The sequence below is a fragment of the Mobula hypostoma genome, chromosome 11 (assembly GCF_963921235.1).
Source record: "Mobula hypostoma chromosome 11, sMobHyp1.1, whole genome shotgun sequence".
In the NCBI taxonomy this organism is placed as follows: domain Eukaryota; kingdom Metazoa; phylum Chordata; class Chondrichthyes; order Myliobatiformes; family Myliobatidae; genus Mobula; species Mobula hypostoma.
Genome location: NC_086107.1, coordinates 47,064,929 through 47,079,212, shown reverse-complemented (window position 1 = coordinate 47,079,212; position 14,284 = coordinate 47,064,929). Strand labels below are relative to the sequence as shown.

The 14,284-nt window shown below is 40.9% G+C and overlaps 1 protein-coding gene across 3 annotated transcripts in view; it reads left to right on the top strand.

The window, feature by feature from the left end:
* abcc8 (ATP-binding cassette, sub-family C (CFTR/MRP), member 8) overlaps positions 1–14,284 on the top strand; it is a 181,210-nt gene that overhangs the window by 86,583 nt on the left and 80,343 nt on the right. For all 3 annotated transcript variants that reach the window (XM_063061994.1, XM_063061996.1, XM_063061995.1), the window contains 2 exons: positions 8,434–8,568; positions 13,741–13,903. In XM_063061994.1, coding sequence (XP_062918064.1) covers positions 8,434–8,568; positions 13,741–13,903 — 298 coding nt within the window. The remainder of the gene's footprint in view (positions 1–8,433; positions 8,569–13,740; positions 13,904–14,284) is intronic.

The following is a 14,284-nucleotide window of genomic DNA, read 5'->3' as shown; positions in this document are numbered from 1 at the left end:
TAAGAAAAGATGTGCTGGCATTGGTGAGAGTGCAGAGGACGTTCCCGAGAATGATTCTGTGAATGAAGGGGTTAACATATGAGGAGTGTTTGATAGCTCTATGCATGTACCTCCTGGAGTTTAGAAGAATGGGGGTGGGGAATCTCATTGAAACCTATTGAATATTGAAAGGTCCGGATAGAGTGGATATGGGGAGGATATTTCCTATTGTGGGTGAGTCCAGGACCAGAGGGTAGAGTATCAGAATAGAGGGATGTCCCTTTAGAGCAGAGATGAGGAGGACTTTCTTTAGCCAGAGGGTAGTGAATCTATAGAATTCATTACAACTGATGGCTGTGGAGGCTAAGTCATTGAGTATATTTAATGCAGAGGCTGATAGGTTCTTGATTAGTCAGGGTGTCACAGGTTATGGGGAGAGGGCAGGAGAATACTTTATACTTTTATACTTTATTGTCGCCAAACAATTGATACCAGAACTTACAATCATCACAGCGATATTTGATTCTGCGCTTCCTGCTCCCTGGATTACAAATCGAGAGTAAATATTAAAAATTTAAATTATAAATCATAAATAGAAGATAGAAAAATGGAAAGTAAGGTAGTGCAAAAACACCGAGGCAGGTCTGGATATTTGGAGGGTACGGTCCAGATCCGGGTCAGGATCTGTTCAGCAATCTTATCACAGTTGGAAAGAAGCTGTTCCCAAATCTGACCATACGAGTCTTCAAGCTCCTGAGCCTTCTCCTGGAGGGATGAGGGACAGAAAGTGTGTTGGCTGGGTGGGTCGTGTCCTTAATTATCCTGGCAGCACTGCTCTGTCAGCGTGCGGTGTAAAGTGAGTCCAAGGACAGAAGATTGGTTTGTGTGGTGTGATGTGCTGCGCCGTGTTCACGATCTTCTGCAGCTTCCTTCGGTCTTGGACAGGACAACTTCCATACCAGGTTGTGATGCACCCTAGAAGAATGCTTTCTACGGTGCATCTATAAAAATTAGAGGGAGTTTTAGGGGACAGGCCAAATTTCTTTAGTTTTCTCAAGAAGTAAAGGCGCTGGTGGGCCTTCTTGGCAGTGGACTCTGCTTGGTTGGACCAAGTCAGGTCATTTGTGATATTGACCCCGAGGAACTTAAAGCTTTTGACCTGTTCCACTTGCGCACCACCGATGTAAATTGGGTCGTGCAGTCCACTACTCCTTCTGAAGTCAACAACCAATTCTTTCGTCTTGCTGACGTTGAGGGATAGGTTATTGAAAGAATAAGATTGAGAGGGATAATAAATCAGCCATGATGGAACGGTGCAGCAAATTCAATAGGCCAATGGCCTAATTCTGCTCCTATGTCTTGTTTAGAAAATAGTCTGCATCTTTATTTTTTGTGCCAAAGTTCATGATCATACACTATCTAAGCTATATTCCATTCTCCACTTCTTTGCCCATTCTTCCAACCTGTCCAATTCCTTACGCAGACTCACTGCTTCTTCAACACCAACTGTCCCTCCTTTGATCTTAGTAGCATCCAAAAATTTGACTAAAAAACCACTAATTCTATCATCCAGATCAATAACATATATTGTGAAAAGCAACTGACCAAACACTCACCCTGAGAAACATCACTGTTCACTGGCAGACAACCACAAAAGGCGCCCCTTTCTTCCCACTCTTTGCCTTTTGCCAGTCAGCCATTCTAACAATGGGTATTCAATACCATGGGTATTTATCTTGTTTAACAGCCTCATGTGGCACATTTTCAAAGGTCTTCTGAAAATCCTAGTGAACAACTCTCCTTTGTCCATTCACACTTGCTACTTCCTCAAAGAGTTCTAACAGATTTGCCAGGCAAGATCTCCACTTAAGGAAACCATGATCACTTTGCCCTGTTATAGGACTGGTGTGTTGCTGAGAGCATGGAAACCAGGGCCCCTGTGTGTTAATGGGAGTGGAAGTTAGCATCCAAGTGGCTAGGTGCCAAACCAAAGGATTAATGACCAATGGGATAACTGATTTATGGGGTTTTCCTGACTCCTTCTTCCTCAAGGAAAATAAGAAAACCTTTAAATGATATTAGTAGAATCATACTTCCAGAAGAATCAAATTCAAATTGAACACTGGCAAAATGTACATGCCAAACTTCCTGGAACTTTTACGTTGGATGTTTGGGTTTTTGTAAATTCTCACATCTCCTGTTTTCTCATCAGTAAGTTAAATAAATTAATGATGTATTTTGTCAGCAAAACAAAATCTGACACTTTATGCTTCACAAGAATATTCAGTGAATGCTACCAGTTCAATGCCTGTCCATTTTGGCAACTGTTAAGTACTCAGCAATAGTGGCGCTGAATCAGAACTCTTCACTGTCAAGTCAGGAGTCAAACAGGTCTGCATCATTGCACCCACCCAATTTGCCAAATTAATTGCTGTCACCTCAGTGGTCAAAAACTGCCAGAGGGGATCATAACTGTGTGTAGAATTTTTTAACCTCAAGGCCAAGAACTAGGTCAGCACCACCGCTATCGTGGAGCTTCAGTATGCAGAGGACAAGGCCATTGTAGCGCACTCTGAAGACCACCATTGTATCCTGAATGCCTTTGCCAAGGTATATAGAGTCCTAGGTCTTGTTTTGAATGTAAAAAAGACACAGTTCCTATATCAGCTACCATCCAGTCTCCACAAAAGTTGATGATATCGCCCTTGAAAACGTTGTTCACTTTCCCTACCTTCGCAGCATTCTCTCCTCAAAAGCAGGCAGTGACTCAGAGATCAAACACCGCCTGATTAGTACTAATGAAGCCTATGCAAGATTAAAGATAAGAGTCTTTGAAGACTGCAACCTACAGATCCAAACAAAACTTCTGGTCTACAGAGCAGTTTGTCCTTCCTATATTTTTGTATGGAGTTGAGTTGTGGACCACCGACAGTAGACACCTGAAAGCCATGGTAGAATACCACCAAGGTACCTTACAAAAGACTTTGAGGATCAGCTAAAAGGACAGGCGCACTAACACGAGCGTACTGGAGGAGACCAACATTAACAGTATTCCCACGTGATAAAACAACCGCAACTCTGATGTCATTTGGATGCCTAACTCAGATCCTTTATTCCCAGTTGAAGGAAGGACAGCGTGCTCCTGATGGGCAAAGGAAATGCTTCAAAAATAACATCAAAATCATCCTGAAGAAATTCAGTGCTACATCTAAAAACTGGGAAGACACCACACTCAATAGATGCACCTGGAGGAAATCTGTTGAAGAGGGAGCTGCACTACACGAGAGCGACCTCCACTATGCCACAGAGAATAAGCGCTTGCTACAAGAGGATGAACAACCAAAATACCCAACCACTAATCACAGCTCCCTCTTACTTGTGTCCACACTGCAGCAGAATACGTATATTGATCCCAGAGCAGCCTCTACAGCCACCTGGGGACCCACCAATGGACAACCCCTGAGGAGAATTTCTTACTAGTCTCAAGTGATCACACTACTACTTTTAAGATATGAGACTTTATTTATGCTTATTTAAACTGTGTAATTACCAACATATCCTTTCTGTTCCATGAGACTAACTATGGCTATTGTTAATTTGAGTCCTCCAGAGCCTCAGTTGTGAACGATTGATAAAAATAACCACTGACTGCATATGTGAAGACTTCCATTTCTGAGCATTATAAAAGCAATTAGATGTGTAGTTTAAAGACTAACAAATTATTTTTACTTGTGTAAAAGAGACTCTCCAATATCATTATGAGAAATGGAAAAATGAATATTCTGGTGCCCATTTATAGGAAACAGTGTCGGGAAAGCTAAGCAGAGCTATATTTTTCCTGGTTGTTGAACAATCATCAAGCTTAGGACAGCTGATGAAGATCACGTTCCAATAATATAGTGTCTCCACTCAACTTAGCATCAGCAGATTCCAGTTAATTGGCATTCCAGTAGCAAGCAGCTGCTGTGAAACTTTATCTTGTTTTCACATTTGCAATCTGAGAGTGGATTTTAACTTTCAACAGTGGTGAAACCAGACAGTGGAGGGTATGTTATTCATTACATGCTCCACAAGTGAGGCTATTCAGTATTAAGCTTGTTGTACGAAAGGCAGCTAAACTATTATTGACCACTTTCTATGGTAGCTCTTCAGTGTTACACAGAAATAAAAACTATTACATTTAATATATTTGTGCTTCATGCACATCAAATGTCCAAATCATTTTGAGCTGCTTGCAGATTGTTATTTTATTGATATGCATTTTGTCAATAACTAGAAACATTCCTGTAAATCAGCAAATGAGCCGTTCTTTATCTTGAACTTAATCTGTGAACATTGTCAAGCATGAAGGTCATGTCACATTCATCTCCAGGCTGGTTATTAATAATATTCACTAGATATCTCACACAGAATGCTTGATAATACTTTCTTGAGGCCAACAGATGAATTGTACTTGGCTACATATTAGAGACCAGCATAAGCCAGGTAAAGTTTGACATCTCTCCTCTAATCCTGACACAATGCATGAACGACCTCTTTCCATGCTGTGTCACTGTACCTCAGTAATTCAATAAGCAAGCTTAACTCTGGAATTGAATGTAAATCCAGTTTGTCTCTCTACTTACTTCAACAATATGTTGCACTCTTTAAGAACTGGAGAAAGAAAGGAAACGTTCTGTCCATGGTGTAAACCAAGCCATTCTTGGTTGATGCCAGTGTCTGACCCAGCAGGTACAGAAATCCTCCTCACTAACAGCTGGGGGCATGCTAAAATGGGAAGAACAATCTTGCAGGTAGGTCAAGCAAAAGTCTGATTTAAACAGTCTGATATTCCTATCATAGTTTGTCACAATTTCGTCTTCCATCCTGCCTATTTTCTATTCCATTGTGATAGAATAGTGACAGTGGTATGCAGTCTTGAAGCAGTGGCAGCTATTTGCATACGCTCGATGTCCCATTACTTTGAATCAAATGGTAATAGATCAAGAAAACCTTTTGGTGATCCCTGTCTCCGTTTGCTGGTGAATCCCCACTCTTTCATGCTGAAAATTATTTGCATTAAGCAGTGAGGTTCACACAAGGGCACAGAAAGAACTTGGTGGAGAGCTTCTGTGTGAAGTGAATCATTGTGAAGTCAAAGACGCTTCTCTCACTCAGGATTTTAGCCTTTTGCCTTGCCCCTCCTTTTTCCTGGGTACGTAAAGGCACAGATACAGATCAGGCAGCTCAAACTGGGTATCTGTGAGTGATCTTCCGTTGTAAATGCGTTCTATGTCTAAATCAAATTTATTGACAAGCAAGAAGAACGCACACAATACATCTTATACTGAGCTGCTGAATTAATAATGTCACACTGCATATATGATAAACTGTTGTCGGGACATTTTAGAGTTAAGCAGTTCCTTAACTGACAAATCAGATCTGATATCCTGTCATGTCCCATCATGGGTATTGATGGAAATTAAGAACCTGATAGAAGAGGCTTCAACAGCATCTCTGTCCTCAATATTGGCATGTAATTGCAAGTGCCAAACAAAAACATTCTTAAACATCTTCAACAAGAAATGTCAGGTGAAAAATCCAGCTCACTTCTCCTGATACCCCACCATCACAGATGTAGGTCATCAGCCATTTTGATTAAAACCACATTATATTAAAATCCTGCTGAATTTATGAGAAAATTAATGATTTCAAAAACTTCTGGATATAGTGCTGAAGACTAGAATCTCATATCAGCCCTGCTTAAAATTCCAGCCAAATTGTCTACTTAGCAATTTATCAGTGCCTCTAACTAACATAGCTGAATTTCTCAGGCAAATCCAACCCAACTCCAATTCCGTCCATTATAATTCCTTCTCTACCATTCTTACTCATCAGCATAGTGATGGTGGGTGCAGTTGAGAGTGCTGTAAAGTCACACTTCTCAGTTGCCTAAAGATTGATTCCCAGTTGAACTCCAGCAGAATCACTTGTCCCCAGGCTTTGTCACAACCTTGATCCAATCCTGTCGAAAAGGTCCAGGTTCCAGAAGCAATTGAGAGCCAGTGTTGGAATCAGGGAATCCATGTGTAATTAAAGTCAGCAGGATTGAATTTTGTGCCTTCCTGCAACCATAGCAATAAACAGAAATAACTTGTGTTGGTGCAGGTCATTCATCTCAGCCCCAAGTCATTGCTGCAGGAGTCGCACAAATGACTTCTCTTCCATCATGGAGTAAGATGCTTTACTGATAATTGCAATGCATAATTCTTAACTAACAAAATTGTCAGGATTTATAAACATCATTTGGACTTGGGTTAATAACTGAGAAATAAGTTACATCACATATGCCAGATGAAACTGGCAGTCTGCAACATCAGAGGATCTCACTACTCACTCATTGTTCATTGACATTGAATCCCCAGTGTCATTGAAGGTAGTGAAAAGGGGAAGGCAAAGTCACTACTAACTGGCCAGAAACTTAAGAATCAGATTCAGATTCAGATTCATGTTGCCACGCCGTCTAGCACCAACACAGCATGTCCACAGTGTTCAGCAGAACAACAGAGCAGGACAGGTACTTTTCTGCCCTTACCACCCACTCAAACACACAAACCGGCCTCCAAACCCTGGACTAACCACCTCTGGGCCTCCAGCCTCCAGTGGACTCATGAACTTGCAGACCTCGGGCTTCAGCCATTGAACATCAAACTTCCAAATTCATTGACTTTGGTCTTCAACCTTAGGGCTTTGATCTTCAGTATTGACCCCAGGATTCACTGATGACGGAACCCTGAACTAAGGATTTACTGAACTAGTGAGTCACCAGCTTTTGCCACCTGCCCATACAGACCTTCAATCACAGGGGCCATGTACCTTGGGGTGGGGTGGGGGGGGGGGTTGCTCACTGACCTGGAGGGGATCATCAGCCCTCATCCTTGCTGACAATTCACAGCACTTGCGATCCAACGTTAGTCCACAGGGATCCTTGGCCTTCGAGCACAGAGGAGAGGCCTAGACTCTGGCCTGACCTCTAATTGCCCCACTTCTCTGTTCGTAAACCTTAACTTGACCTATAACTCCCCACTCACTCTTCTCCCAAAACCATCTCTACAGATCTAAAATACAACTCAGTCTGAGCCTGATTTCAATGACTATGGGAATGAGTCACCACGACAACATTAACTGGCGGTCATAAAAATCCATCTGGTTCACAAACATCATTCAAGGAAAGGAAGTATGCAATACTGACCCAAGCTAGCCTATGTGTGAGTTTACATCCACCACTGCAGTTGATTCTTGTCTGTCTTCTCAATTCCGGGCATTTAGGGATGCCAGCAATGTCCATGAATGAATCAGAAAGAGAAATAAATTGGGGCCTGGATAATGCGCACCTCTTCATTACTTAAATGTTTCCATTACTTCCAATGCATGATTTGATGGAATATATTGCAATGCTATTCAGTAACATGATAAAGCAGCATATTTCAGAATTCCACAGTCTAGTTCACTCCCTCCGTCACCACTACAGTATAGTTATTGTATTTACCATGTACAAAATGCATTGGGGCAACTTGCCAAATCTTTAGCAGCACCTCTCACAACTCCACCAGCTAGACTACAAGAGCAGCAGTGAAATGTACAGTGTGTATCATCACTTGTTTGCCTCCAAGCCTCATGTTATCATGGCTTGCCTATTTCTTCAAATCAGAGCATTGGAATCCTGGGATTCAATGTCCGCAGCACTATGGGAATACCTTCATCAAATTGCCTGAAACATTACACGAAAGGCTTCATCAACTCCTTTCCTTGGTGAGTTAGGAATGGGCAATAAAAGTTGGCCTTACCAGGGATGACTATACTCTGTAGATAAATTTTTTAAATCTTCTGTGAAAGAAAACTAGGATGAATATGAGGACAAAAGCTATAAAACACTAGTCTGAAAGTCTTTCACCCACCACGTATGGTTTCACATCTTTGTTAAAAAGCTCTGAATTTCTTTATCCCCATTCCTCACATTTCAGCTGAGACACCTTCCATTCCGTTGTCAATTAACATTTCAGATTACACCATCAACCGTCAAATATGGACTGGTCTCTAAATAGCATCAAACATGTGCGAACAGGAATGCAGCTCCTTCTGATTTATAAATAATCTCCATTGTACTCCATGTTAGATTTACTTAAGCTTCCAAATTTAGTTCAGTTAACTTGGGATTCCATTCTTGTAATGAAATCATTGTCACCTCCCCTTCAACTTCATTAACAATAATGTTGTTGGAAGTGGTAATGACGGGTGCAAGATGAACAGGCTTGTTTTTTACTTGAAATTATTATAGTAATCCATTGTTATTTTGATTAAAATGAAGTTATTTTTACATGAAAGTTGATATAACAGCAGATTTTTTCTATCCTGTTGTTGCAATGAAGAATTATTGTGACTTCTGTGTAAATTTTGTTTTTTTTCTGTTAACAGATCATTGTAGGTGTGTTTCTTCTCTATTACCTCCTTGGAATTAGTGCCTTAATTGGAGCAACAGTAATTGCATTGTTGGCCCCAGTCCAGTATTTTGTAGCAACCAAATTCTCTCAGGCCCAGAGAAGCACATTGGTGAGTATTGCTTCACAAAATAATAACCCTGGAATAATTATTGGGTAAACCAATAATGTTCACTGGGGTTAATTTGGTTCCTTTTGATCTCTTTAACACTCAAATATGCTACATTTCTCAATCAGGTGGACAAACATGTGACTTGCTCCCAGAGTTACATCATTGTTCTTAATGGATAGAGTACATGTGTGCTGCACAAATTAGTCTTACTGCCAGTTCAACCATTATGACAAAAACATCTTCTAATTTGTGCTTTCCTCCTAATGATCCAAGCTCAAGTGGAATTTCTTTTTGTTGCAGCCAACTGGCTTGAGCGGTCCTAGTGTGTGACAAAATGATAGTGTGATAAACTCTCCTTATCTATAAATTGTGAGTTCATCTGAATAGATGTTCAAGACTGCGTGCATTATAGAGAATATTAGGATTTCATGGGTTATTGGGCCCTAACTGATTAAGACTTACATCAATGGAAAATTTGGAAAATGCTTTTCTAAATTTACAAATTTAGAAAATGTTTAAAAATGATAAAGTATGAGGAAGGTGCAATGTTCATGTGGTATGGGACCATAAAACGTAGGAGCAGAATTAGGCCACTCAGCCCATTGACTCTCCTTTGCAATTCCATCATGGCTGATGTATTATCCATCTCAACCCCATTCTCCTGTTGTCTCTCCGTAACTTTTGATGCCCTGACTAACCAAGGACATATAAACATACTCAATGACTTGGCCCCCACAGCTATCCGTGGCATTGAATTCCAGAGGTTCATCACCATCTGGCTAAAAAAAAAAAATTCCTTCTCACCTCTGTTCTAAATGGATGTCTCTCTATTCTGAGGCTGCACCCTCTGATCTTAGCCTTCCCCGCTGTAGGAAGCATCCTCTCCACATCCACTTTATCCAGACCTTCCAATATTCAATAGGCTGCAATGAGAACTCCAGCGAGTACAGGCCCAGAGCCATCAAATACTCCTCATAAGTTAGCTATGTCATTCCCAATATCATTATCAAGAAACTCCCCCGGATCCTCTCCAATGCCTGTACATCTTTTCCGAGACAAGGAGTTCAATACTACTCACAATACTCCGAGTGAGGTCTGACCAATGCCTTAAAAAAGCCTCAGCATCACATCTTTGCTCTTATATTCTAGCCATTTCAAAATGAACGCTAAATTTGTATTTGCATCCTTACCTCTGACTCAATCTGAAAGTTAATATTTAGGGAATCCTACACAAGGACTTCCAAGTCCTTTTGCACCTCAGATTTTTGAATTTTCTTCCCATTTAGAAAATAGTGCATGCCTTTATTCCTTCTACCAAAGTGCATGACCTCACGCTTCCCTACACTATATTTCACCTGCCACTTCTTTGCCCATTCTCCCAATCCATCCAAATTCTCAGTCAGACACCCTGACCCTCCACCTCTCTTTGTATCTTTGTATCATCTGCAAACTTGGCCACAAAACCATCAATTCCATCATCCAACTTAATGACATATTATGTGAAAAGAAGCGGTCTCAATACCGACTCCTGCGGAACACCACTTGTCACTGGTAGCCAACTAGAAAACGCCCCCTTTATTCCCACATTATGCCTCCTGCCAGTAAGGCAATCTCCTAACCATGCTGGTATCTTCACTGTAAAAATACGGGCTTGTATCTTGTCAAGCAGCTTCATGGGCAGCACCTTGTCAAAGTCCTTCTGAAAATATAAGTACACAACATCCACTGACTCTCCTTTGTCTGTCTTGCCTATTATTTCTTCAAATAACTCCTACAGGTTTGTCAGACAAGATTTCTCCAAGGAAACCTTACTGACTTTGGCCTTCTTTATCCTGCCCCTCCAAGTACCCAAAACATCATCTACAACTTCCCAACCACTGAAGTCAGGTTAACTGGCCTGTACAGTAGTTTACTTTCTTCTGCCTGCCTCCCTTCTTACAGAGTGGAGTGACATTTGCAATTTTCCAGTCTTCCGAAACCATTCCAGAATCTAGTGATTCTTGAAAGATCATTTCTAATGCCTACAATCTCTTCGGCTACATCTATCAGAACCCCAGGGTGTAGTCCATCAGGGCCAGGTAACTTATCTACCTCTAGACCTTACAGCTTCACAAGCACCTTTAACTTAGTTGTAGCAACTACACTCACTTCAGCCCCCTGACACTCTCGCCCACTCTCGAGTGTCTGGCGCAATGCTAGTGTCTTCCACAGTGAAGACAGACACAAAGTACTTATTAAATTCATCCACCATTTCCTTGTCCCCCATTACTACTTCTCCAGTGTCATTTTCCAGCATTCTGATATCCACTCTCACCTCTCTTGTATTCTTTCCAGCATCTGCAGAATTCCTGTTGTTTGCGTTTTAAAATTCACTACTGTGAAGCCTCTTCCGGTGATGCCTATACCGAAGAAGTTTAGATCCTCTCTTCGACGGGAGTTCAGTGAAACCATCTCTCACTGCTCCCCATCTGTAATTTCTTCGGCTCTTCAACTTTTCGACCACATTTTGATCATATTGGATCTCCCCCTCCCCCTCCCACTTTCAAATCTCTTACTAACTCTTCTTTCAGTTAGTCCTGACGAAGGGTCTCGGCCTGAAACGTCGACTGTACCTCTTCCTAGAGATGCTGCCTGGCCTGCTGCGTTCACCAGCAACTTTGATGTGTGTTGCTTGAATTTCCAGCATCTGCAGAATTCCTGTTGTTTGTATTCTTCGTATGTCTGAAAAAAACTCTTGGTATTGTTTTTGATATTTTGTCTTTTCTCTCATTATGTTTGTTTTTAACTTGCCTTCTGTTGGTTTTTAAAAACTTCCTAATCCTCTACCTTCCCACTAATTTTTGCTATATTATTTGCCCTCTCTTTTACTTGAATGCTGTCTGTGACTTCCCTCGTCAACTACAGTAGCCTCAACCTCCCTTTAGAATACTACATCATTTTGGAATGTGTTGACCCTGCACTTTCTGAATTGCTCCGCAGAAACTCCAGCCATTTTGTTCTCTTGTCATCTTTGCTAGTGTCCCCTTCCAATCGACTTTGGCCAGCTCCTCGCTCGTACTTCTTTAATTCCTTTTACTCCACTGTAATACTGATACAACTGACCTTGTCTTCTGCCTCTCAAACTCCAGGGTGAATTCTATCATTTAAAACCACTGCCTACCAGAGGTTCCTTACTTTAAGCTCCCTAATCAAATCTGGTACATTGCACAGTACCCAATCCAGAATTGCCTTTCTCCGAGTGGGCTTAACTATAAGCTGCTCTAAAAAGCCACCTTGATGCATTCTACAAATTCCTTCTCTAGGGATCTAGCACCAACCTGATTTTCCCAACTCACCTCCATATTGAAATCCCTCATGAATAACATAATATTGCCCTTATTACATGACTTTCTAATTGTGATTGTAATTTATAGCCTATATCCTGGCTACTGTTTGGGGGCCTGTATATAACTCCCATCAGGGTCTTTTTGTCCTTGTAGTTTCTTAACTTTACCCACAAGGATTCTTCATCTTCTGATCCTTTGTCACCTCTTTCATTTTTTACCAACAGAGCCACCCTACTCCCTCTGTCTGTCCTTTCAATACAAGTTATGTCCTTGGATGTTAAACTTCCAACTGTGATCTTCTTTCAACCACATTTCAGTAAAGCCCACAACATCATAAGTGCCAATCTCTAGCTGCGCTACACGATCATCTGTCTTACTCGATATACTGTGTGCATTTAAGTATCTGTATACTGTGTGCATTCAAGTACAACACCTTCGGTCCTTTATTCATCACCCTTTTCGATTTTGCCCCCATGTTACATTTCACTTCATCCCACTGAAAACAATTTTCCCCTATCATCTTCCTGTCCTACCATGTGTAGTAGCATCCATAATTCTTTCCATAGGATGTCATGGAGTTAAGGCATCATATAGGACAGAAACAGATTTTTCAGCCAAACATGAAGCACCTTTCTACACTGCACCAGTCCCATTTTACTCCTTCCACATCCTCAAAAACCTCCCATAAATTCTATCACTCAACTGAACACTAGGGGCAATGTAAAATGGCAACTAATCTATCAAATGTCACATCTTTGGCATGTGGGAGGAAAGCTGAGGACCTGAGGGAAGCCCATGCATTCACAGTGAGAATGTGAAAATTCGATACAGACAGCACCAGAGGCCAGGAATGAATCCAGGCACACTGGGACTACAAGGAAGCAACTCTTTTAGCCATGCCATTCTGCTGCTCAATAGCTAGGACACTCCTACTGCACTGAAATCCTACTTCAGTTGCATTTTTGTGTAAAGTCTATTTGACAAAAAATTCTGTAGGGATATTAGATGGTCTTGGTGGCCCTATGTTGGCAAATATTTCTGTCATCAGTCTTTCGTTGAAAGCTTCAGTTGAGATTAAGTCTTAAGGAAATGAAGATAAGCAACTAGATTCTCCCTTTCAAGGCAACATTCAGGAAAGTTAGCACCTGATCCTATGAACCTATGCTGTAAGCAGGAGAGGGAGGGGTACCTCCGCTCTGAGAAATCCTGCAACCTACTCCCATAAACCCAAACAACTATGAGTACGAGGAGCATGAAGGTGATATGAGGTGACTTATTGGTGGAGAACAAAGAGTGGATAGGAGTGTTCCAGGGGGAATAGTCAATTTGAAATGCTGAAAGGAAAGGTACGTTTGGTGATAACATTACACTATAGCTGCACCAAATGCAGAAGATCATTCTTGGAATGTGGAGGCTGGTAGGGTCAACACAGGGGGAACCTGGAAGGAAGGAGGTCTGAGAGAAGTAATGGAGGAAATGAAATAGATTTGTTATCTTATCTTCATGGGGAATCCACAGATGAGGTAAAAGGAGTTATAATCTCATTCGAGCATTGGTAACTAAAATAGAGAAAAGGATTGGTACTTTAAAAAAAAATTGATGTAGTTGAATTTATGCCTCTTAGCCTGATTAGTCCTGAACATTGTTACCTCGGTAGGGAAGTGCTCCATTCAGCAACTGTAACATTTAAAATGTTAATGAACAAAATAAATAAAGAGTTTGAAAGAACCGCATTACATGATGTTTGAAATACTGAGACCTGGGAGAAGAATGTTAAGGTTTTCAGCTATCATGATTGTTAAATTTGTTTTTCTCCAAATCCTGCTACTGATTGTTCTTATTTTAGGATTACTCAAGTGAGCGCTTGAGGAAAACAAATGAAATGCTACGAGGAATCAAACTGCTTAAGCTCTATGCTTGGGAGCAAATCTTCCATAACAGTGTAGAAGAGACTCGACACAAGGAGCTCACAAGTCTCAAATCTTTTGCTCTCTACACCTCCATATCTAGTAAGAAATAGTTTATGTTTCATTTGAACTGTTGCAATTCCAGTTTTTTTCAATTTTGTGCTTTCGTTTTTCAAGTAATTGAACCTATATTTTTTATTCTGGACAGCAGAAACAGTAAATATAAAATTTTGGTGATCTTTGTAGATAGCAAATTGAAGTACTTATTCTTACTCTGATTTTTCATATGACCATAAGCACTGGTATGAGTTATGTAAAAGCCCAATAATGTGCAATCAGTACGTAACTCACTCACTCATTAGTACTTAGATTCAATCTATAGATTTACTATCAATCTTATTATTTGTCGGTTAGACATCGTTGCTGGAGGTGTGGAACAGATATGAGGCCAGAATCAGGGTTACCAGGAAGAACATCAGGGAT